A 26,254-nucleotide genomic window follows, 5' to 3' on the forward strand; every position below is an offset into this window, starting at 1 on the left:
ATTTTATTGTCTAACAAGAGTTCGGTTCGCGTTCGCTTCGCGATTTGGATCTTTGAGCGCATACCAAGGTTCAATGCAATCGGAGCAATGCACGTGTGCGATTTGTCAAAGGACCCTAGGGTTTGTCATGTTTTTCTCTTTGTCATCTTGTAATAAAATTTATAAAATCTTAAACCAATCGTATCTAATTGTTACACAAATACTTAAGTGGTGACTCTCGAACCAATTACAGCATAAAAATATTATCGACTTTTTTCCGCCCTATGCTTCGTATAAACATTGCTTGTGTAATGAAATTGACATTGAAAATTAATTTCCGAATTTAATGTGTAGTATATTAACAATAGGGATTCCATGTATCATTAAAAGTGTTAATTGAGTTGCATCTGGACGTATCGTACCGGAGGCTGCGTGGGCATCATATGAAAATATTATTTTCAATTTCCTCCCTATATAAGGCGCGCCGTCCCCGTGCACCTCACAGTATGCGCTAAGGTTTTAAAGCACTAAGTACTTGCTGTGTTACCTGTGTAATGATAACCGGTCTATGGACTATGGGTCTTGTCATTAGTTGAACAACGTCCGCGCCGGCTGTACCTAACGCACCGCCTTACCGCGCTCCGTGAGTTACATTCTTTTTTCTTATTTTAAATAAATTTATTATTAAAAAAAAATGCGAGGGCAATGCGAGCTTAAATTATAAAACAATTTTTTGATTGGAATATATTTTTTTTCAATGCATTTGTGAATTTTTGGGACTTATCTGAACAGCCTTTTGCGATAGTTAATTTTTAATAATAGTTTTTGGAGTGACTATTTTTTAGTTTTGTGTGAAATTAATAATTCTTGTTTATAGATAGCTATTCTGATTAATAAATAGTGTTTTAAATATTTTTATGCTTCATTTCTGCTAGAAACAAAACTTTTCAAAAATTGAATTTGATTTAATTGTATTTTTTAAAGTGATTAATTAATTATAGAGATGGATTTACGTTTTTATTAAATTATCTGTTTTCATTTTACAATTTTATATGAACTAGAACAGTTTTATATGAACGATTAGAAAATTATAGAAGCTGTTTTACAGAGCGCAACAGGTAGATTTGACATTGAGCGAGTTTTCGACTTAGATATGTTTAAATTTTATTCTACTTTAGCTAAATCTCGCATTGCCCTTTTAATTATATTAATTATTGTTAAATATTTATTTGTGATTTTATCGGAAAGTTAAATTAATAAAAAAGTTATTAAAAACAAAAATCAGTATTTTATCAAATTATTCTAGAAAAAGCATTTTACGTTAATTTTTTAAAATAATAATTATTTTTTGACACTTGTCTAGAAATTTATTAATCAACCTACATTACTTAACTTAAAAAAAAACCCTTTTAGATATTATTATATTATATACTAGCGACCCGCCCCAGCTTCGCACGGGTGCAATGCTGATACTAAATACACTACAGAAAAACTGTGAACGTTGTATATAAAAACAGCGGCCCGCTCCGGCTTCGCACGGGTATAAAATAGATAGCTGGCGGCCGGCCGGTAGCGCTGCAAACGCTACTTCCCGCAATTTTTAAATCTGTTATATCTTCGAAAATATTCACTTAAATCATACGGTGTAAAGGGCCATATAAATCTATATTAAATGAACAATGTATTCAAGGTATTTAATTGGTTAAGGATTAATGCTGAATTGGTTAAAATCACATCGAAAATTAGCCATTATTTGTCGTAAAAAGTAAATGACAAAAAAAAGTAATTGTGGGTTATCCATAAGAGATAGACATATACCATCGCGGACTTTTCTGTAGACCTTTTCAATGTGTATAATACTTAGTACATTATTTTGATAAAACTCGTAGGGTTCAGCCTGCGTTTGCAATGTAAGCGGAATAAATGTAATTTTTTACGACATCACATTAGAAACCTCAAAAATAACAGTACTTCTCCACTATTTAATGGATGTTATTATACATATAAACCTTCCTCTTGAATCACTCTATCTATTAAAAAAAAACCGCATCAAAATCCGTTGCGTAGTTTCAAAGCTTTAAGCGTACAAAGGGACATAGGGACATTAGTTCATTGAATGAGTCCCTCCAAGAGGGGTCTAGAGTGCGTGAGTTAGTAACGTAAGATGTTTCTTCGGAAACATGTCAAGAGTCCCTAGGTAATAAACATACTAAAACCCCGGGACACTAGGAGGAGCCCCGGAGTGGGGGGAGGGGGGAAATGGGTCCATTTTTTCATTTTTCGCTTAAATCTCAAAAAACGGTACATGTTAGAGAAAAAATTTCAAGGAAAAGTTGAAAGGCCATAAAATTATCTACAAGTTGTACCTAAATCATTTTTTCCTATATCCTACCGTTTCTGAGTTATACGCAGTAAAAAATGATTTTGGCTCAAACAATTTCCCCATACTACACATCAATCGATCAAAAAATATTTCTTTCTTCCAAAAAACTCAAATGTGCAACTTGTGACCGGTACTGATAGATTGCTCTTAATTAGGTCTATAATTGGTAAAATAAACACATTCCTCCATGGAAGCCTTTAGAAGGAATCGATTGTCAAAATATTATATTAGGGCAGTTTGAGTTACTGAACTTGATCTTTTTATCTTTTTCTTCCAAAAAACTCAAAAGTGCAACTTGTGACTAGTACAGATAGATTGCTCATAATTAGGTCTATCATTGATAAAAATTCTAGATTCCACCACGGAGGCGTTTACGGGGAATTGAATTTTATCAGGGTAGTTACGATACTTGAACTTTTTATTTTTTTTCTTCCAAAAAACTCAAAAGTGCAACTTGTGACCAGTACAGATAGATTGCTCATAATTAGATCTATCATTGATAAAAATACCAGATTCCACCATCGAGGCGTTTACGGGGAATTGAATTTTATTGGGGTAATTAGTTAAAAAGTTCAAGTATCGTAACTACCCTAATAAAATTCAATACCTCCTAAACGCCTCCATGGTGGAATTTGGTTTTTTTATCAACGATAGACCTAATTATGACCAATCTATCGGTACCGGTCACAAGTTGCACTTTTGAGTTTTTTGGAAGAAAAAAAATAGAAAGTTCAAGTATCGTAACTACCCTAATAAAATTCAATTCCCCGTAAACGCCTCCGTGGTGGAATCTAGTATTTTTATCAATGATAGATCTAATTATGAGCAATCTATCTGTACCGGTCACAAGTTGCACTTTTGAGTTTTTTGGAAGAAAAAAATAAAATGATCAAGTTCAGCAACTCAAACTACCCTAATATAATATTTTGACAATCGATTCCTCCTAAAGGCTTCCACGGAGGAATGTGTTTATTTTACCAATGATAGATCTAATTATGAGCAATCTATCTGTACCGGTCACAAGTTGCACTTTTGAGTTTTTTGGAAGAAAAAAATAAAATGATCAAGTTCAGCAACTCAAACTACCCTAATATAATATTTTGACAATCGATTCCTCCTAAAGGCTTCCACGGAGGAATGTGTTTATTTTACCAATTATAGACCTAATTAAGAGCAATCTACCAGTACCGGTCACAAGTTGCACTTTTGAGTTTTTTGGAAGAAAAAAAATAAAAAGTTCAAGTATCGTAACTACCCTAATAAAATTCAATTCCCCATAAACACCTCCGTGGTGGAATCTAGTATTTTTATCAATGATAGACCTAATTATGAGCAATCTATCTGTACCGGTCACAAGTTGCACTTTTGAGTTTTTTGGAAGAAAAAAATAAAATGATCAAGTTCAGCAACTCAAACTACCCTAATATAATATTTTGACAATCGATTCCTCCTAAAGGCTTCCACGGAGGAATGTGTTTAATTTACCAATTATAGACCTAATTAAGAGCAATCTATCAGTACCGGTCACAAGTTGCACATTTGAATTTTTTGGAAGAAAGAAATATTTTTTGATCGATTGATGTGTAGTATGGGGAAATTGTTTGAGCCAAAATCATTTTTTACTGCGTATAACTCAGAAACGGTAGGATATAGGAAAAAAATGATTTAGGTACAACTTGTAGATAATTTTATGGCCTTTCAACTTTTCCTTGAAAGTTTTTCTCTAACATGTACCGTTTTTGAGATTTAAGCGAAAAATGAAAAAATGGACCCATTTCCCCCCTCCCCCCACTCCGGGGCTCCTCCTAGTGTCCCGGGGTTTTAGTATGTTTATTACCTAGGGACTCTTGACATGTTTCCGAAGAAACATCTTACGTTACTAACTCACGCACTCTAGAACTTTTTATTCAATGGACTACATAAGGACAGGGAAAGCGACTTTGTTTTATACTATGTAGTGATTTGTTAATAATAATTGTAGACTGTGAAATGTAATGATAATGAAAATAATAAATGAAATTTTGATTTATAATTAAGTGACATAATTTGCATGCTGTTTAACGGCTGAACATGCTGGAACTCAATTGTTAACATCTATGTATACCATGTTTTTTTGGTAAATAAATTAATTTGAATTTGAATTTTGAATTATTTTGATTACACTTTAACTCTATAAATTTATCTAAAATGAATAAAAATGAGACTTATTCAAATCATACATCAATCTAACAAAACATAATGTAAAAAATATAAGAGCTTAGACCTTAGTCCTAAAAAATAAACGCAGACGATAGCAAAAATTTCAAATACCGAAATTAATTAAAATATGTATATGCAGTCCTAGCGACTACCCATAGAAGTGAAAATTTACAATTTTTGTATTAATATTTGAAATTTAATAACATTGGCATGTTGGTGACGCGGACTCATAAGAAAGCTCAACCCTACCAAAAAAAGCTCAACTCGACTAAAGAATTTTTAACATCAAAAATATCACAATTTTTCAAAATATTCTTAATAAAGCATCTAACGTGCACTTTTAAAAATTCATAACTTTTTAAGCCATCGAGAGGAGAAGAGAGAATTTTATATAAGAAAATTTTATAATACCTATTAATAATAAAATTTCCATTAGTAATTTTGAAAACATTATAAAATGATACATTCAAACTGAATTAAAACGAGTCCTAATGAAAACGTGCAATGCACAAAGGAGAATGTATAAAAAACTTAAAAAAAAAGATCACAGACAATACCAATTACATTAGCTCACAAGGAAAATGTGCGAATCGAAAACGCGTTCTTTTTCGAGACGTTACATTTGGAGCTTTTAAAAACAAAGAAGTTGCGGCTCTATGTCACAGCTAATCACCAGCATGTTAAGTCTATTTTGCATGCACAGTTTCCTAAATTAAAGCCATTCTACCTGCTACCAGGAAGTTTCGAAACCTATTGTGGAGCGAAACATTTTGGCATTGATTTTTAAGATCGGATTACAGACTATTAGATTGGGCGGTGGGGAATTTTAGTGTATTGAATAACGCATCACATCGCACCCCCTAGTCATGGGGGATGCGTCGGTTACACTGTATGCTAATTGGTGATTTACATCCTTAAAGTAATTAGTCTTTGAAATTGATTAGTTGGTGAATAGTATATTAGATTTGAGCACTATACCGGACACCGGGTTTGGTCCTTTGTCAGTTTACGTCAGAAATCAAACCCAGAAACGCATAATACCCACATAAAATAATTGTACCACAGACCGTATTATCGGACGTAATACATCATCCCATAAACATAACAATTGTAATTATAATATCACAAAATAACTCTTAATTATGAATGTTTTACACAATTAAATAACACTATCAATTAGGTTTATTGATGAATATTGAATACTTATTTAAAATTATATCATATTAAAAAAAATATTTGTTAAAATAATAAGTACGTATTCAGTATTTTACCTAGTAATATTTCGAAGTTTCATTTCAATATAACGTTTAACAAATCATTGCTCGAACATTATTGCAATACCAGGGTCAAGTTCAGCCAACATTTGATTGGTACAGTACTAGGAATCAAATAATCGATACTTAAAATCAAAGGTAATTGATAGATTCACAAAGGTAACGCGTGCAAATTTTCACTGAAACATGTCCACTTCAAAGAATTTCAGTTTTCAGTGGGTGGATTTGGAATGATGGTGGCAAAAGCGAAAATTAAGTATTAAATTGATGTTGTAATAAACGTAACCAAGACGTAACCTTAATCCTTACGTATACCCTGCCTATGGCCTTCCTCGATGAATGGGCTATCTAACATCGAAATAATTTTTCAAATCGGACCAGTAGTTCCTGAGATTAGTGCGTTCAAACAAAAAAAAAACAAACTCTTCAGTTTTATAATATTAGTATAACTAGATAATTAAGTTAAAAAATACAATGTTTTAATATTTACATTGAGATTCCGTAATTGTTGTCCAGTATACAAATAATGTCTATTTTAAAATGTGCTTTATGAAACAGTGAGAAACTTTTTTCACTGACTTGCCACGAGACTTGTTTGTGCACGCGAGCTTACTTAACGAATCTGGCTGCAAACAGAAAATTAAATCCTCACTGTTGAATCATAATCTTTCGCCTACCGCGCGCGACACAAACCTCAGGTTTACCAGGAATAAATATTATTACAACAGCTCTACATATACTTAAGTATATCCAATACTGCATGAACTTGAAAAAGATTAATTTCTCGGGAAATATGGTATCGAATACAAATCTCCGATGCAGATTAAGGTTTCAAGGGCGAATGGAATCTTTGTCTGGAATTGTCATACTGTAAGAACTGTTGGATAGTAAGAAAAAAATTGTAAATATTAAGCAACTATGCCTGCGAGCTCTTAAGATGTTTAGAAATTTCTTTGGATAGTTAGTCAACGTGATTTTAAAGATGCATCGTTATCAATTAGCAGAATCTGTAAACACGGTAATTACCGAGATACAGTTTCATTAAAATCTTATTGCTGTTACGATTAATGCATTTCAATGTTCTCCACTAATGCATGTTCCTAAAGATCTGTAAACAAATGGGCTCGATTGGATTTAAAACTAAGCATTTATTTTCTATTCTTTCATTCTATTGAATTGCTGATTTAAGCGTTTTGTAACTTGGACCAATTATAAAATCTTCTATATATATAAAACTCAAAGGTGATTGATATAGTGATCTATCAACGCACAGCCCAAACCACTGGACGTATCGGGCTGAAATTTGGCATGCAGGTAGATGTTATGACGTAGGCATCCGCTAAGAAAGGATTTCCCGAAATTCTTGCGGGAACGGGGAAAAACGGGGATGCACGTACAAAGTCGTGGGCGGAAGCTAGTTGGTAATAATTCTTCAATCCATTGAAATACTTATGCATGTAATATTATGTTGTTACTAGATAATATTTGTTTGTCCACGAAACACGATCGCTTCATAATACAGTTCGCTGAAATAAAATGTTTACAGAATTTTTAATGAGTATAATAATTCTAATTCTATCTTTATAATGTGTTGCTTATATTTATTTTATACTAGCGGTCCGCCCCGGCTTCGCCCGTGATACATAATATTTACGTTTTCTCTACATAAGAACCATCCTCGTACTTCAAGGAATATAATAAAAAAAGAATTATCGAAATCGGTTCAGCCGTTCTCGAGTTATGCGCTTACCAACACATTTTGCGATTAATTTTTATATATAAGATTATATAATAGTTTGTTTGTTGTTTCGTTTTGTATCTTTGTAGTGTATTTAGTAGGTTATGTACTATTATGTGTACCTATGTACATATATAAAATATGTATTATAATATTATATTTATATCAATTTATATACTTATTTTTATTATTATTATTATTGTATATCTCCATAATACACGGGTACCACCAGAAGGAAGATACCCGGTCCTTTGGAAGGCTTACGTGGGGACACAGGTCCAACACGCAGAGGCCCTTTAGAGAATTTAATGTGTTGTGGGACACCAGCCGCAGCCTGCCCATGACTGCACTATAGAGATACAGCCCTGGGCAGTCCGCGGCCAATGTAGGACTATTGCAGAAAAATGGAAATGAATAAAACTGGGTTATGGAAGGGGGTGTTAGATGGACTGGTATATTGGTTCTATGGGGACTATGGACGTCTGCCTTTTCAATATTAAAAATTGAAAATTATGGCAGACGGTGACTCGCCAGTTCGGTCGATGGGCTCCCAAAAAGGTTACCGATAATGGCAACAAGGGGGCAACATCAGCTGAACGGCTTATTGTATATATTATTTATATTGTAATGTTTAATTTATTTATTGAATTTGCACCAAGTCGCCTTCTAGCATACATTCCTTACCAATTAGGATTGCCTCGAATAGATTGCTTTTGAGCAATAAGGCCGCCTTTTAGTACGTATGTTCCGTGTGTTTTCATTGTATCTAATTATAGTTTGGGTTGTTGAGGAAGTGATTATGAGGAAGAGGAGGAGGAAGAGGAATTTTCACACACAAATTTAGGGGATGCGGATGAGGAAGAGGATATTTTTTGGAGGAAGAGGATGCGGATGAGGATGCGGATGAGGAAGCGGAAGAGGAAGCGGATGAAGATGAGGATGATAGGAAATTATGGTCAAAATTAAAAAAAAAAACTTTTAAAATTAAAAAAAAAGCCATTCTCCTGTCTGTACATATTGATGTTTTAGGGTTAGGGGGAGGTTAGCTCGCCTGATCGCGAATTAACAAAGCCTCTAAGTACTATACTATTTGAGTCACGACTCACGAGCCGGACTCAGATGAGCTTTTGTTTATGCATATTACTCGAAAAAACCTAATCTATCTCAGTGCCAGAAGCGACATTAGGCGATTTCCACAAAATAAAACTAACTGGTAGATATTATGTAAGCTTAAACAACTTGTTTGTTTTTTAATATAAAGAGTCCGACTCGTAACTCAAATACATACATATTATGTTAGTTTAAATAGGCTTTGTAAATTCGCCGCCCGATCGGATCAGCATCCTCATAAATTTCCTCTAAATTTTGAGGAAGCGATAGCGGAAGAGGATTTTTTTATTTTCATTTTTGAGGATGCGGTAACGGTAGAGGAACCCAAAATATTGCGGAACTTCCGCATTATGAGGAAGCGGAAGAGGAATCCTCAACAACCCTAATTATAGTATAGCTTATTTATGTTTGGTATATTATGTATAATAAAGAATAAATAAATAAATGTCACTTGTTGTCTAGTTTATTTGTAATACCTTCTCGCACATGACGACGACTTGTAAATGGCTTTAATATTTTGATCAAATTTCGGATGTACCCTCAATATAGCATACCGATAGTGACATGAGGGGAGCACTAGACTTAGGGACAGGTTATCAATTAGCGAATCGGACGCCACCACACTCGCCAAATTATGGCGTGAATACCTTTTCATGCCAATCATAATTTTAACTTCAAAGCGGGTGTATTAATATCTCATGTTCTGCAGGTAAATACTTCGTATAATTCCCAGGGGTCCGGTTATAAAAGTCCATATAATTTATGCACGTGTCAGCATTTTTTTTCATACGTCTGACGAAGAGCTTTCAATACTTGCAAGTGTGCTCCGTATTACTGTTGTACTTCAGGGACTTATTGATGCTATATTGTAAGAATCGAAAGTTCATAGATGTTGGACACGTCTTAAGTACTTAGAAATGGAAGCTCCAAGTTCAAGTTCAGATATATTGTTAACTTCGTGTTTATTTCATTGTAATTTGAATATTGGAATTTTGTTAACGGGTACTTATGTATTGTTAACTTTTAAGTTTTATAAAGTGCTTAGAAGTTTGTCTCGTGTTTGTTTACACGAGGAATTCAATTGTTACATCGAATCATATTTGTTAAGAAATTGTTATATTTAAACACAACAATAACTGTTTCGATTCTATAAACTGAAGGCTCTATTATTCATTTAATTGTAGGTTTATAGAACTATATGTAGGTATATTATTTATAGGAAGTAGTACTTGCATTAAAATTAGTGCATAAATATTTTGACAATAATATTAATATGTATGAGGGCAACTCGTTTCACCAACTCTAAATAATAATCCGTGGTTTCTAAATTTATGTTAGGATTTAAAAGTACCTTAAGTACTTTAGATAATGAATAATTACGTCTGTCACATATCCACCTACGAATAAAGGTTGAGCATTTTCTAAAGCAGTTATAAAATAGTTAAAAACGTATCTAAGGTCTACTAACTTTTCACAATTTAATTCATTATTACAGATGTTTAATAGTAAGAGGTAAAATTTTAAATATATGTATTTTGTGAATCATCTTTAAATCATGCCTAATCGAAGTGGTCTTAGATTTTTTTATGATTGATTAAGTAAAACTAAGTTGAACCATGGCGTTGGTTTAAACGAAGCTCTATATTTTATAAATAGTTCTTATTTTAACTAGGGTACGAATTATGAAATGTCAGAGCAACTCCAAAACTGGGCTTCGTTGTAAAATTGTTTTTATTAGCTGTTGCTCTGATGAGGCGAGTGCGTGATCATTATGTTGAACAGTCTATTTGCACCATACTGTTTTGATTTGTATGTGAATGTGTTTACTTTTTATAGTTTTTGCTTTAAGATTGTATGATTATTAGTATGGACTTTATAAAAACCTATTTGTCATGTAATATAATTTAGCATGTATCTTTTCATTCTTCATTGTTTTCATATTTCGTAAAGTTTAAAAATATCATGTAAATTACGCTCGAGTAAAAATGTCAATTAATTTATTAGTTAATTGATAGATATTATTGTGAGAACTGAGATAATATAACTGTTGTTTATTGAAACGAAAATTTTTGGGAATCACTTACTATTTATTTATCCATTGCTATTGTTCTTTTGTGAGAACTATTACGTCACTATGAAGGGATATTTATAGAAACAATAAATTCAATAATTAATTGTTGCTATTACTTATTAGCAAACCAAAATTATTTATAATAATTACTTATCGAAATACTATTCGAAATTTGGTTCAATCAGTGCATATTAAGTTTGTTTGTGGTGAGCTTGTAGAATTTGAAATGTGCATTTAGTTCGTTGTCCGTCAATTTGACGTGATTTTGTATCATTATCGTAAATAATGACTAGCGAGCAGTCCCTCTGTATTCTCTTGTAATACACGACATCGACACTTACCTAGAGATTAGGTAACCTTTTAGGGCCCACGCCCCACATTCTTTGATAAGCCTTTACCAGTATCGGGCTTGGAATATTTATATTTTTCGAAAGCTCTCCTGATAATTGCGTTTATCTACCTACTCGAACTCCTCCGGTTCTGTCTGCGTTGGTAATTAGCGTTTTGATGAGTGGATGTTAAATTTAGAATATAATAAACAAGTTTTGAATTTAATAAAGCAATTATGCGATTAATCTTCTTATATATAAAATTCTCGTGTCACAATGTTAGTCTGCATACTCCTCCGAAACGGGTGGACCGATTCTCATGAAATTTTCTGTGCATATCGGGTAAGTCTGAGAATCGGCCAACATCTATTTTTCATATGTACCACGGGCGAAGCCGGGGCGGACCGCTAGTATCTTATAAAATGCACAATCTTTAAATCGATTACGCCGTGAAAGTACATAAAATGACATATTATATCGGTATCAGAGTGAACAATTTACATGAAATATTTATAAAACTGATACCTTGACCTTCGTAGTTAATCAATCATTGTGAAGTATGAACTCATTGGCTATTGTGTGTTACAGTGCTTGAGTATAGAATAGAAAGGAAAATGTGACAAGTTTGTCATAATATCGTATAGGAGCTACCAAGGGAGCTACCGACGTTGACAAGAAAGAATTTTAGTATAGTTGGTTCTTTGATATACTGTTTCTCTTCCTATTTCGGTTAGAGTCCGGGCTGTCTGGCTGGCCGCAGTGGTTGCGTTTATTAGTGCGCATCTTATCTGCACAGGAAAATATCCGTAATTTTAAGTCATTTATTAACGCGTAATTTTTAATCTTTTGCCTTTAGATAGATCCATCAGACATAATTTTTTTATTGCAAGACGTTTTTTTCATTGTTAAATAGGTGCCAGACGCAATTTTTTATTTCAAAATCATTAAAATGTCATCGAAATAAGTGAAATTCCATCAACATGAGTCCCCGTGAAGGATATACTATGTATAATATTAATTTTACTATTTACAATTTTTTTGTAACAATCTACCATGGTGCCTCCTTTTCCCAACGAACCTCAAATAGGACGTTAATGTAAACTTGATAAAAACCAAATACATATCATCAAATTCATATTAATACCCAAAAGTGTAATAGATATGTAACCATCTATTAAAAATATAAGTTTACTAATTATTCAATATAAGTATTAAAAAAGGATAATATAATGTAAGTAATAAAGTTATTACTTACCTTTTAAGCGGACTCATGTTGATGTAATTTCACTTACTTCGATGACATTTTAATTATTTTGAAATAAAAAATTGCGTATGGCACCTATTTAACAACGAAAAAAACGTCTTGCAATAAAAAAATTGTGTCTGATGGATCAATCTAAAGGCAAAAGATTAAAAATTACGCGTTAGTAAATGACTTTAAATTACGGATATTTTCCTGTGCGCACTAATAAACGCAACCACTACCGCCAGCCAGACAGCCTGGACTTTAACCGAAATAGCAAGAGAAACAGTATATCAAAAACCCTATACTAAAATGACTTTTTTTAAAACGTTAATAGCTCCCGTCATCTTAGGCTTTATGTGGCGTGGGTTACATACCTAGGATTTAATAATTGGCAAAACCCATGGATTTACTTGATTTTAGAAATTATTTTCGATTATATTAATATATTAGCAATGCCCTGCGGTTTCACCCGCATAGATAGCGATATCGTGACAGTGAAAAGTCTACTACCTATAGGTCGGACTATAGGTTTCATTTTTAATCACATGAAAATCACCTTCACCTCGTCCCGCACTACGCCTGCTCATTGTATTAAACAGTATGCCTACTATTTTCTGTAGATTGACACTTTTAAAAATTCGTTATATCTTTTGAATGGAATATCCATTTTTTTAATTTAAAAAGTATTTTGCTGGTATTGAAACAGTCTATAATAAAACATCATTTAATGGGATAAGGATTAATATATGTGTATGGATAACATGGTTTGATTACTGTCGGCACTTCTTTTTACTTTGAAAACGTAAAAAAGTTGTTGTAGTAACATAACTACTGAAGATGGACATATGGTATTGCGGACTTTCTTGTAGATATTGATCCATTCTATAATACCGTAGAACATTTTTTTGTTCTATCTTCAATAGATACCGCAGCGCACGCGATGACAGAATTTTTATTAAGGAATTTTTTACACCTTGGGTTACATTATTGCATTTTTGGTAAGGATCTTTAATTTTTTTGAAAATGCAATATAGCCTATGTTGCTCAGTGAAGATGCAGCTTTCTAATGGTGAAAGAATTTTTGAAATCGTTCCAGTAGTTTATGCGTGGAAACCATACGTACATACATACATACTTACATAATTACAAACCTTTCCTCTTCATAATATTAGTATAGATATAGATTATATTAATATATTATAATATAGCCCTATTATATATTATAGCCCATATAATATACCCATGAGTACAACAAGCTCACTGCTATCTCGCAAGACATAGACATCTTCAGTCAATCTCGAACACGTTTCAAATCGTTAATCCTTCAATTTAGCCAATGATAAAAGTTTCTATTTTTCCTTTATTAAATGTAACCAACCTGTATAATTTTATTGTAGTGATTAATTTTAATAAATTTTAATATAATTGTAATTTAATAACATTTGCAATTTTAATAATATGTAAATAATAATTATTTGGATTCTGTATGTAATTAATTGCTCATAAAATTTTTATTATATAATATTTTTAATAATTTGCCGAATATAATTGTAATTTTAAATTTGTAATTGTAATACTTTTCTTGGTTTACCTATGTAATTAATGTTATAAAATTTCTTTAATTTTTTTAACTAATATTTTTAATAAATTGACGAATTGTAATCGTAATTAACATTTTGAACGCTGTAATTTCCTATAATTAAAGGTGCAGAAGATCATATAGGTACTTAAATTAGATGTAACGAATGTAAACTGTATCCTCTGTTGGAAATTCTAAATAAATAAATATATGCGATAGATAAGAGCGTTAATAATTTACTGGAGGAATGACATTTAGTTACTTGCAGGTATGTACTAAGTAAATGATTGTTTTTAATTCTTGATTCAATTGACATTTTGAATATTAGGATGGATCGATAGTTCTGTAGGTACTTATATAAATCTAAACATTATCTGTTTGAAACTTCTTTAGAAATTTTTACTTCTAGGTCATTAACAATTCTCTTCATTACGAAGTAAAAATGTCACTACGTATTTACAATTCCGTTTATTTTTTAATTTTATTGATCATCAAATGAATTCTCATTTTATGTACGAACGGATATTTTTCTTCTAAAATACACTTATAAATCAATGTTCTAAGCCACAAGGCAGTCGCTATGATACAACAAGAACAATCAGTGCCACCTTCCTTATAAGAGCAACTATTAGTCGCTCACGAGGTGCCTCCATGGATAAAAGAGTTATGTAAAAATATATTTTGTTTAGTTGCTCAATGTATCTCTCTCTATGTATACCACATGTAGGAAGACCACCTATACGAAGACTCTTGAACATTGAATGTCATACATGCTTGTACTTTTAGCCTTATAGATTATTTAGCCATGGCTGGTTATTGCGGTCATAATATGAATTTGCCAGTCAGTTCAATTGACGGTGTAATCTGCCGGAAATAAGAGGTCATAATACGGTCCCTGCTCGGTTTATCGTTGATAGGCAGCCATCTTGATTTTTTTTGAATGGTTGTTGAAATCGGGATGCCTTGTCTCAAACATAAGGAGTTAACTACTGGGAGTACTGGGCCATAGATGTGATCATGTTATTAAAGCAAAGATATTTTGTGCATATATTCTGCTTGTATTGTTAAGTTCAATGTTAATCCGATGCTTTCGTGGAATTCGAAGAAAGAAACGAGAGGAATAGAAATGTTATTTCACTATTATAACGTAGAATTCATTTTGCATACGGATTGATAGATTTCAATTCTTGTCTCCTTGATCTACAGTTGGTACCTAATAGTTTAGAGAGGTTACATTTGTGAGTTTTTAGGACCGAGTTTGTTGTTACGTCTGGATCTACTGAACCGATTTTGAAAATTCCTTGCTTTTGAAAGCTTCGAAAGCTTCATATTTGCTGAGTTCGATAGAATATTTAAGATCTTGGGGGAAGGAGCCAGGGACTAGTAGTAATATTTAAAAAAATTTCATTACATATGATAAACGTTTTATATTGAAATCTATTGGGATTTACGTATCATTTAGATTATAGACGATGTTTTTGTTCATTAATCAATTCGTAGTGGCCAATTAATTTCTACTTACGCGGTTTGTTTCATTCAAATTTTATATAATACTAGCTTTCCGCTCGCGGCTTCGCTCGCGTTTTCAAAGAAAAACCCGCATAGTTCCCGTTTCCGTGGGATTTTCGGGATAAAACCTATCCTATGTGTTAATCCAAGTTACCATCTATATGTGTGCTTAATTTCAGTAGTATTTGCGTGAAAGAGTAACAAACACACACATACACATCCTCACAAACTTTCGCATTTATAATTTTAGTAGGATGTACTTACATAGGTATTATAATATAGGTACCCACCATATATATACCTCATAATTCTTAGAGAGAAATTTATATACACTAGGATAGTATGCCGACTTTGTTTAAGATTATTTGATAAAAATAACTTATCGATGAAATGAAATCGATAGAGTTGTAATAAAGAACCGCAAGTAGGTATTCAATGCGAACTTGAAACCTATCCGTTTAACAAAAGATTATTAATATTATAATCTCTATTATATGAAACTAGCTTTCCGCCTGCGGCTTCGCCCGCCTTTTCAAATAAAAACCCGCATAGTTCCCGTTCCCGTGAGATTTCCTGGATAAAACCTAGCCTATGTTGCTCAGTGAAGATGCAGCTTTCTAATGGTGGTTGTAATTTTTGAAATCGGTCCAGTTGTTTATGCGTGAAAACCATACATACATACATACATACATAATTACAAACATTTCCTCTTTATAATAATAGTATAGATACTCATGAATGTTTGGCTTTTAGGTTGCGGTGAATCGGGATTCAATTGTAGTGTTCCCTTGACATATTTATTGATATCAAGTATTTATAGGTTATTTTCTCGTGTATGATTTAAGAGGTTTTAATAACTCAGGCCCCGGAATCACAGAACACAGACACAATAGAAAATCTATTGTTAAAGGGTTAAAGGGTTCTTGGTGAGATTTACTCATTATTTGCAGTCTTCCTTGAGTACTACTGGGTTCTCAACGACGCTCGTTGTTAAGTACATAAATGAAACTTTGCGTTAAATTCAAATTTTATAACATTCGACTACATTTTGTGTTTTTAAACATTATGAATTTTAAGTTATTCCGTTATTATGTCAAACATGATTATTTAATATTTATTAAAGATTTTACTGTACCTATCTGATAATAAAAAAGACAACTTCTAACAACTAACTAAATAGGAAACCTAACTACTCAATTATTAGGCGGCCTTTTTCCGATTTATTACATTAGATACTACTATGTACATAGTAGTACTACTACTACTTATTAAAAATATAATGTCATGTGTGGTGTTACATACAACTACTACTACTCAATAAAAATATAATATTATCTGTTATATTCAATTTATAGTATCCTAATTTCGATCTACACAAGACAACAACAAGGAACACCTCATTAGTTAAACTTTCCCTATAGTAATACAAATTACAATTGCCTTAGACCTTTTCGTAACTCGTAATTACCTGTGGTGTAACATCCGCTACGACCTTTAAAACACGAAAAACCCATTTCAGAACGCATTGCATAGTAAGATGATGGATTTTTCGAAAATTCTTAACTAATGAACGACTAATTTTAATTCTCGTCTCGTCCACTACGCATGCGTGAATACTAAAACGTTTAAATCCTAGTAGGGTTTGATTCGCATTCCTAAACATAATATGGAATACCTATTTATCGAACAGCGGAGCCTTTGTTCTGTAATAAAATTATATATTTAATTCCTAAATAAATATGCAAATTTATTGAGATATATAACTTTTATTAATATGTTTCACACAAAATCTACCTATTTTTGCTTATCTTCCTTGATAGTTAATTTAATTTTAAATTATAAGTTGCCTAAATAGGTACGAAACAAAATATGTAAAGTGTGTAGCTAAATATGCCCATTGCCCAGTGTATGTTTTTATCGAAGTTACATTTAAAAAGGATAGGCTCTAGTAACATCCAGCCAGGTTTTCAAAAGCTTTGCCTAATTTGGGATAGGTGGCGTTGTTTAAAATGTGGGATAAAGTTAAAAAGGAGAAATAAAAGATTCAACTTATTTATTGACAATTTAGTGAAAATAATTGTAAAAAACATTTAGGCAATTTTTGTGGTAACTACTAAAAAAAGCATAAAATAAAGCAATATAACTATATACTGGTACAGGGATATAGGATGAAAGTTTATTTACAGCATATTACTCCTATCCCTTTTGAAACGTCATTGTTTTATTCTATTATATATATAATATTTATATATTATATAACTAAAGTATAGTATTACGTCGGCACGTTTATCCAACTATTGCACGATCTTTAGGTATATAGATAAAATAATCCTTTTATAATTTTGATTAACCTTACAGTTTAAGTGTTATACAAAACTTTTGATAACGGCGGGTCACTAGGTATTTTATGTTTCACAAGCTTGGCTATTCTCTGTTGTATTTTTTGTATTTATTATTTAAAACGGCTGGACTTAGTTTGATGGATATTGAACCAGATAGTTGATATTATAATATTGTATGTATTTGAATTGCTTTCATTTAAGAAAAAAAGGATAAGAGAGTGAGTCGTAAACAATGTTTTAATTCCAATAAATAAAGTCTCTTCAAACTATAATGAATATTCATAATCCAATCCATGTCACCGGACTGTGACTAAACCAAAAATTTTGCCGTCACATAGGACTCTATCAAATAGCCTGAGACAACACATTTACAGAAGTTTTATTCCATTCCACATTAGGAGAAAAGTAAATAAAAATAGTGTTGCATACATACATAGCTAATAGTTTACGCTAAGCTCGCCTGCCCTACTTGTAATGTCAATGCCTGAGTTCCTTTTGCGGACATTGCGTGATAAACAGACTTGATATTTATCAAAAACAAGCACTTAAAAATCCGAAGAAAAGGTTTTGTACAGTACATGCGAAATTATATGGGGAAATTGCAATATTTAGCAATGTACTTATAACCACTTATAACTGTCATTATGTTCAAAAACATAAGAATGTCTTTTCTTTTTATTATATCACAGAATACATAATAGTCTAAACGCTAATTATATTTTATATTTTCCAAAATATGTCGATTCAATAAACATTATCGTTTAATCATTTCCTCTCTATTTGATTTTAAATGAAAGGGTTTACTGATAATAATTTGTCTTCGATAATATGCGTTATTTATTTAAATACAAACCGTAGGTAATAATTTTAATCTGTAAGGTGTTTTATAAACCATTAAAAATATATTACCTACATTCGTATCTAATTGATGAACGGTCAAAGGTTTAAGCCGCCTACAATCAGTTCAACCATAGTGAGAATAATTAATAAATCAACTTAGAAACAGCTGTTCTCGAGAAAGAACTGCTATCGCGATATAATTGTATTATTATAAACATTACCTTCGCTAACCCAGATCGCTGTCGTATAACTGGATATCGAAAACAATTCAATATAAATCTAGATAACAAAATCTACATTGAGAAGATAAGGTGTGGAGGTCGTTAGCTCTCCGTGTTTTTGGACTTGCTCGGTCTGTGTACGTCACCTTGCATGACCTTATTTAAGGCGTGAGTCACAGCAATTATGAGCGACATACATACTGGCTTGCGTTCATTGCAGCTAAGGTTTTTCGGAACTAAAATAAATCATATTTGAAATGGATTTTAACGTGTTAGGATTTCAAATTCAAGGTAACCGATGCAAGGTTGTTCACATCGTTCACCTAGTGTCTCTTTGAACGGCTGATCCTTGTAACGCTTTTGACTAATTCCGAATCGAATGAATGAGATGAATCTAAAAATATCAATTTTTATAATTCTATATAATATGATATTACATTAACAGTCTTATAGACTGCAATACCGATTTGATTATGTAGTTCAAAACCTTCGTTTCAGAACCGGGGCAACGTAATACTAAAACAAAATGTTTCGGAACGAACCTGAAGTACAAATGATTGATATCGAGGAATGTTTAAAGGATGTTATTGCGGATGAGGACACAAACGTAGTGTTTGAATGTAAGATCGCTGAAGAATGTCAGATACCAGAGGATGAAATATATGCGACTTGGATTAAAGATGGTGAAATTTTGCGCTCATCCCGTCGGATGAGAATAAGCATAGCAGGAAAATGGCACCGTCTCGAAATAAGGGGTATCACTGCGAACGACCAGGGCGTCTACATAATATTATTGCAACATTTTGGTGTCCAATCTCTATCAAAAGGCTACCTTTACGTGAAGCTCACAAAATTTCTGGCGAATGTTCCGCTGTATATAACAGCGGTCCCTCGACACAACTTTGGTGCCGTTAGACATCTCGTACACACAAAAGTTCCAGTGGGCGGGATCATAGAATTGGAAGCCAGGTTTAAACAGCAAAAAACAGAAGATTTCTTATGGTTCAAGAGTAACCGTGTTATCGTAGAAGATGAACGCACGATCATTTTAAGTGACGAAAGAACGACCACTCTTTCTATTCTTAACGCACAAGTGACAGATTCAGGAATATATCTGGTGATGTATAGAACTCGGTTCGGTTACGAGTCCACTTTTACAGACGTGATAGTTCTCGATTTAGAACCAGCTATAATACAAAGGAGTGAACTAATCCCCAGCATTGATGAACCGTTTCCACGTATTATGGAGGCTTATTGCGGCGCAGAAGTGCGAATGGTCGCAAAAGTCCATTATGACTCTAACACAGAATTCTCGTGGGGCCGGGGCCCAGAACCCCTTGTAATAAGACCAAACATGGAGGTCCAATATTTTAACAATAGATATATTGCGTTGAAAATTTTTTGCGTTGCTATGGCTGATGGCGGCGAATACACGCTAAATGCGCGCAACAGAATCACTGGGTACACTGAATCTACTACCTGTACATTGCTCATAAATAGTAAGTATTAATTTCCGCTGATGAGATATTGAGAAAATGTTGCAAATGCTAATAATTCACGATTTACAGAGCTACCCATCAAGAAGCTAACACCAACAAAGATACTGAAACCTTTGGATGCAGCCGTAGCTTGCGTTGGATCGTCTTTGACGTTCAAGGTTGTGTTTGAGGCAGAGGATGCTTGCTTTTGCAGTGCTGTCTGGGAAGTTGGTAAATTCAGAGTGGAGCGCACCAATCAACACTTTGACGTAAGAATATGCTAATATGGATGAATATTTATAGTCGGTCATTAGATGGCATATTATAACGCTTAGGATTGTGCATACGTTGAGCTAGACTTATTTTTCAGGTATACTGTAATGGAACGGAATTTTATTTATACATCAAGAAGTTGGAGCCAGACATGGCTGGTCCCATAGTGTGCGAGATCCGCAAATCGATTCCTAGCAGGAAGTCGGTCACGCTGTGCGTTTCAGCTGCAAATCTGACAATTGTACCACCCTCGGTAATGGAGGGGCTACAGAGGGACGGGTCCGATGTCGAACCAGCTACAAACGGATTCTATAACGTCTCCAAAAAGGTTTCTATACCTATCAATGGGATGGCTATTCCGGGCGTGCCTCCTGGAGATATTGTAAGTTTTTCAATGTACTTTAGTTTTTTTATTACCTTCTTCTTGTTTTTTTTTGTCGTGAATAGGTAACCACCTACCAATGTAAAATGAAGGACAGTTAATCTATAAATCAATTATAATTATTATAATATCTGTTGTGTAATGAATATTTTGCAACTTATAATACGCCATTGAATGCTAAAAGCGAATGAGTTCATGCATGCGATTGTCTTGTTGTATTGACTGAAGATTATGAATTAAGCTTTGCGAAATTTAAATTATTACCATAAATTCAAATTGTACCATATATGGTTACTATTATTTTGTCCTTACGCAGGAATCGCCAGTTGCAGCTGATAAGGGAGAAAAAGATTTTTGTTTGAAAATCCAATATTGCAAGTAAGTATGTTGCTTAATGTATAGGAAATGCACATCAATCACCAAATTGGCACATCTATAGTCACTATCACTACATATTATATTCACAACACTTGCTAAGCCTCCCGGCGTCGCTTGAGGTTAGACCGATGATCGACATTTCCGTCTATCGTAATTTCCTGTTTCCCCGAACTGTCAATCATACCAAATTACACCGAAACAGTTCAGCCGTTTCGAACTGACAGACAGACATAACAGTTCCTAGGATATCAGATTTTGATCTAAGGATATGATTCGGATTCTGCGTACAAAATGAATATTGACTTCATTTATTTTTTATTTTATTGACTTGTTTTCACAAAATCTAACGGGCTAAAACGCTGAAAGTATGATCGTAAAATAGTAAATTTATTCAAAAATTGATCATTTTACACATTTAATGATAACTAAGCCAAATTCCTATAAGTCTTATAGATCATACTTACATACTCATACTTATACCTTCATGAACCTATGTTCTAAGCTCAAAGGAGGTTATAGTTTTGCATACGCTGAGTACGTAAAAAATACTTATAAAATTCCAAACGTAGTTTTTTTTAAATAGATGGATTCTTAAAACTCTATGTGTACACTCATAACAAGCAACCCGCCCAGCTTTGCTACCAGCACGTGACCTATCGTTTAAGATTATGTTTTAATAGACAAAATGCTCACATTAGCCAAGCGGTATATGTCGGCTGCGCGAAGCTAGAGAAGAAAACATGGATTTTCAGAAAAATTTAGAAAATTTTTTTTGATGTAATTTTGTTGTTTTAGTATTTTTACGTGATCAGTGTACCTATGTAAAACTACAAGTCCCTTCGCGCTTAGTATACCAATAGTGGGACACCCTGTATAAACTATAAGATATACAAAATTGAAGTTTTTGATAAATAAACTAAAGTATTTTCAAAGTTTAATCCAACAGCATTCTATCTATTATTATTTATTTATCAATAATAAGCTGCCTTACAGCTAGTGATGCAATTTTTAAAGTTAATCTAAAACATGATACGTCAATGAAAGGATACTAATATAGCACTTAAATTCGAATTTAAACGGATATTCTATATACACAGAAATAAAATTAAATATATATATGTACATAGATGCGATCGAGACATCTACTTCCTGCTCGCGGAGGCAGAGGGAATGCCAGAGGGCGCCATGTTGACTGTGGAAGAGGAGCCACAAGCCGGTCCATCGAGTAGCAATGCGAATGACAGAATTATTCTATTGAAATGGTAATAATATAATAATATATTAATTTTAGTTACTAATTAACAAGGTGAACTTGATAGGTTCTCGTATATTTTTTGTATAAATTCAATATAAGAAAGTATTATAGGTGTGATAATAGTATTCTTTACAAATTCTTTCAGAAAACGTTTGATAAGTAGGTATTCATAAAATATTGTAACATATTCATTAACTAGCAAAGTATTATATTATGAAAGCAAAATATCTATTATTAATTTCACCTTCAGTAAATTCGAACTCAACACGTCTATTAACTAGCAAAATATTATATTTTCAGTAAACTATAAATTTCTATATTTTCACTTTCAATGAGTATCTATAATATGAACTTGAAATTTTTACATCGTTAGTGAGAGATAATTGTAGCGCTTTTAGTTGAGAACAGCGTAATCCCGTCTAATAGGTACCTACTTATATATTCCAAGTTCCAACTCAATACTTAATTGCCATTTTTCAATATTAATTGGCACGAAAATATTCTTCAATGGAATAACAACTGTTGCTTTCGGATCTTATCGACTCTATTCGGCTATTATCGTTTTATCGTTAAAATACCTAATAAGGTACGCAAATAATATAAGAAATTTACATTGAAACTTTCAATTTTTTGAATATTTTAATAGCTTTACTTGATTTATAGCCTCTAATGGTGAAATAAATTTTAAATCGGTGCAGTTATTCCCTGAAATATGTTCAAACAAATGCGTTCAACTGACAAACTTTTCGACTACGAATCTACGAGCAGCGTAAGTTACATAACTTAATCAATACAATACCTGCACATCTCCTAGACTTGTTCAATTCTTACTGTGAGTTATATCGAGAGAATTAACTAACAGCCAAACAATATTACAGGCCACCTGTTGGGAATAAATGGTACTCCGTTAATATCGATCAAACAGAAGACGAATTCACCGGCGCAGGTGTGTCTAGCACACCATCATTCCGCATAAAGAATCCTCCCTTGGAGAAGACCCTGAAGATACGCGTGCTTGGCGTGGCTCCCAATTCTGATCACAAAGAGTCCACTGTGGAAATATGTATGTATGCAACAAAAAAATACTATTAAACACCAGATAAAGAACAATTGAATCCAAATTACTCTAAAAGTCTCAAAAATAGGAAGTTTTGGTAAGATTTTAACAAAGACGATCCAATGAAAAAATTTAAAAATAAATAATATGTTCTAATTTACAGCTGAAATAAAAGTTGAAGAGATGACGGACCCTAGGCACGTGCGCATCCAGAAGATGGAGCTATTTTCGCAGCAGTATCGTGAGACTGGCGATACCATTGGGCGCGGGGCTTTCGGCCAAGTGGTACTCATCAGAAACGAAGGCAGGCAGTACTATGCTGCAAAGACTATGAGGACAATTTTGCAGAAGAGGAGGGTTTCAGCTCGCAGGGAGTTTGAGCTGCTGAAGTCATTGCAACATCCCAAACTCGTGAAGTTGTATATGGCTTACTCCACGAAGGACAACTTTGTTCTCGTGATGGATTAGTGAGTATTCAATAATTGATATTTCTAAGGTAATCTAAACTGAAGTGTGTGAAGCTTGGCAAGATTAAATATTTAAATTAAGTACCTAATAATTTGAAACAAATCATTAAATAAATCCAATTACGGAATTTGTGTATTTGATTCTGAATCTATGGTCACTCCAAATAATTAATTTATTTATCATAATTTTTTCAGTCTGTGGGGCGGAGAACTCTTCGATAGATTGGTTGACGAGGAGTATATTATAGAGCTAGACGTTATTATATATGTGCGTCAAATATGCGAGGGTCTGCACTTCATACATAGTCAGAAAATTGCTCACCTCGATATGAAGCCAGAGAATATCATATGCCTCAATCCAAACAGTCGCTTGATTAAAATAGCGGACTTCGGTCTCGCTCGCGTGATACACCACAGGCAAATTGTCAGAGCCATCTATGGAACCAAAGATTATGTGGCTCCTGAGATATTGAATTACGAGCCTTTAAGTGTCGCTTGCGACATGTGGAGTTTCGGCGTGATTATTTACCTCCTGTATGTATAAACGTTCTGAAGATAACATAACCAAATATATTTTTTTACATGTATGAACTCTTGATTGACCAGTGACCACATTATATTATAATTTTCAGATTGTCAGGAGTGTTGCCATTCCAAGGGAAAAATTGGCTCGACTACACAACCAAGATAAACAAGGCATACTACAACTTTGACGATCTAGCATTCAGGGATATATCTGAGCTAGCCAAAGATTTCGTGAATCGGCTTATTGTGCTGAATCCCGCCAAGAGGATGTCCGCCGCTGAGGCCATCAACCACGCTTGGCTGCAGGAAGAGCCTCCGCTGGGGATCACCTACAGCCCCATGCGGCGAGCTCGCGAGAATCTGAGAGAATATCTCAGGACCTATAGGGAGAGATGGCAGGTATGGAATTCTTGGAAGAATCAATATATAAATTAATTGGAAAATAAAAAACACATACAACTTGCTTAGTCATTTATTCATTCATCTAAGCTACTTACGTTTGCTCCAACTACGCAGTACAATAAACTCTAATTATTGTTTTAGCGAGCTGGCAATTTGATGATTGCTGCTCATCGTCTGCGCAGAATTGTGATTGAAGCTGCTCGCAATCATGATGTAGATCAGCATGATGAAAGACAGCAGGCTGAACAACAGCAGCCTGTGCAGCAAGAAGTTGAACACCAGCAGGCTGAACAACAGAAGGCTGAACAACAGGGGGCTGATCAACAGCAGGATGAAGAAAAGCAGGAAGAAGCTCCTGAACTCGTGACTTAAGCTGGATAGCGTACTACTGAGTAGTAGTTTTATGTTTTAATTTCAAATACGGTAAGTTGAGTGAACTGAAAAATTACCTTAAATAAACACTTAACTAATCGGTTTCCCTTTTCAATTTCTTAACAAAATATAGGCGTATTATAATGTAACTGCTTCCAATCTCCATAAAATTACCATCTATTATTCAATGTATGCCAAATAATACCTATAATCTATTTCTAAAATTATATATTTGATATTTTCATGCTAAATATGTAATCTTTTGTTTGTTACAGTTCCGATCAAGAGAAGAACGTTCACAATTAATCATAATATGTAGTGAAAAGTAGAATTTGTGTCTATTTATTCCAATTTTCGCATATTAAAGGATTAAGTTACTCATAATGTCACTTAAGATCTTGGTGATATTTTGACTAATATGCTACGTCATGATGCAAAGTGATAAATGTGCCATGATAAATTAAGTAAGGTTTCAAAATCAGCGAGAAATAAATCATATGATCATAAACTCTGAGCTCGCAAGGCTCAAGGAAAATGAAAGGGCAATGTCGTAGTGTATTGGTAGCTATAAAAATATAGTGCTTTCGTATTATATCCGTTTTGAAATTTGACGAACATTAATCATAATATGTTATCCAAAGCTGTAAGTTTAAAATTTAGGCTATATTCCAGTTTTTCAATTAGTCAATCATGTTACTCGTAAATTAAGTATTTAATTATTTATTATTAAAATTAAGGTCTTGAAAATCATGTAATCACAAATTATATGTAATCTTTGATCTTAAATAAACAGTAGTTGAAGTAATGTCTTTCATTTCATAATAATGTGTCAAAGAACATTGTAT

The 26,254-nt window shown here is 33.2% G+C and overlaps 1 protein-coding gene across 1 annotated transcript; it reads left to right on the forward strand.

Annotated features, from left to right (window-relative positions):
• The first annotated feature begins 302 nt into the window (after positions 1-302).
• LOC149491509 (uncharacterized) lies at positions 303-26,202 on the forward strand. Its single transcript, XM_089697216.1, has 12 exons — positions 303-622; positions 19,319-20,319; positions 20,389-20,567; positions 20,669-20,953; positions 21,270-21,331; positions 22,459-22,593; positions 23,465-23,649; positions 23,807-24,110; positions 24,306-24,644; positions 24,743-25,034; positions 25,179-25,460; positions 25,685-26,202. The coding sequence occupies exons 2-11, from the start codon at positions 19,347-19,349 to the stop codon at positions 25,407-25,409; spliced, it is 2,985 nt and encodes a 994-aa protein (XP_089553342.1). The 5' UTR covers positions 303-622; positions 19,319-19,346; the 3' UTR covers positions 25,410-25,460; positions 25,685-26,202.
• Positions 26,203-26,254: the final 52 nt, after the last annotated feature.

The sequence above is a fragment of the Colias philodice genome, chromosome 1 (assembly GCF_061535455.1).
Source record: "Colias philodice isolate Cphi_HAF_F1 chromosome 1, ilColPhil1 Martin Lab GWU primary, whole genome shotgun sequence".
NCBI classification, from domain to species: Eukaryota; Metazoa; Arthropoda; class Insecta; order Lepidoptera; family Pieridae; genus Colias; species Colias philodice.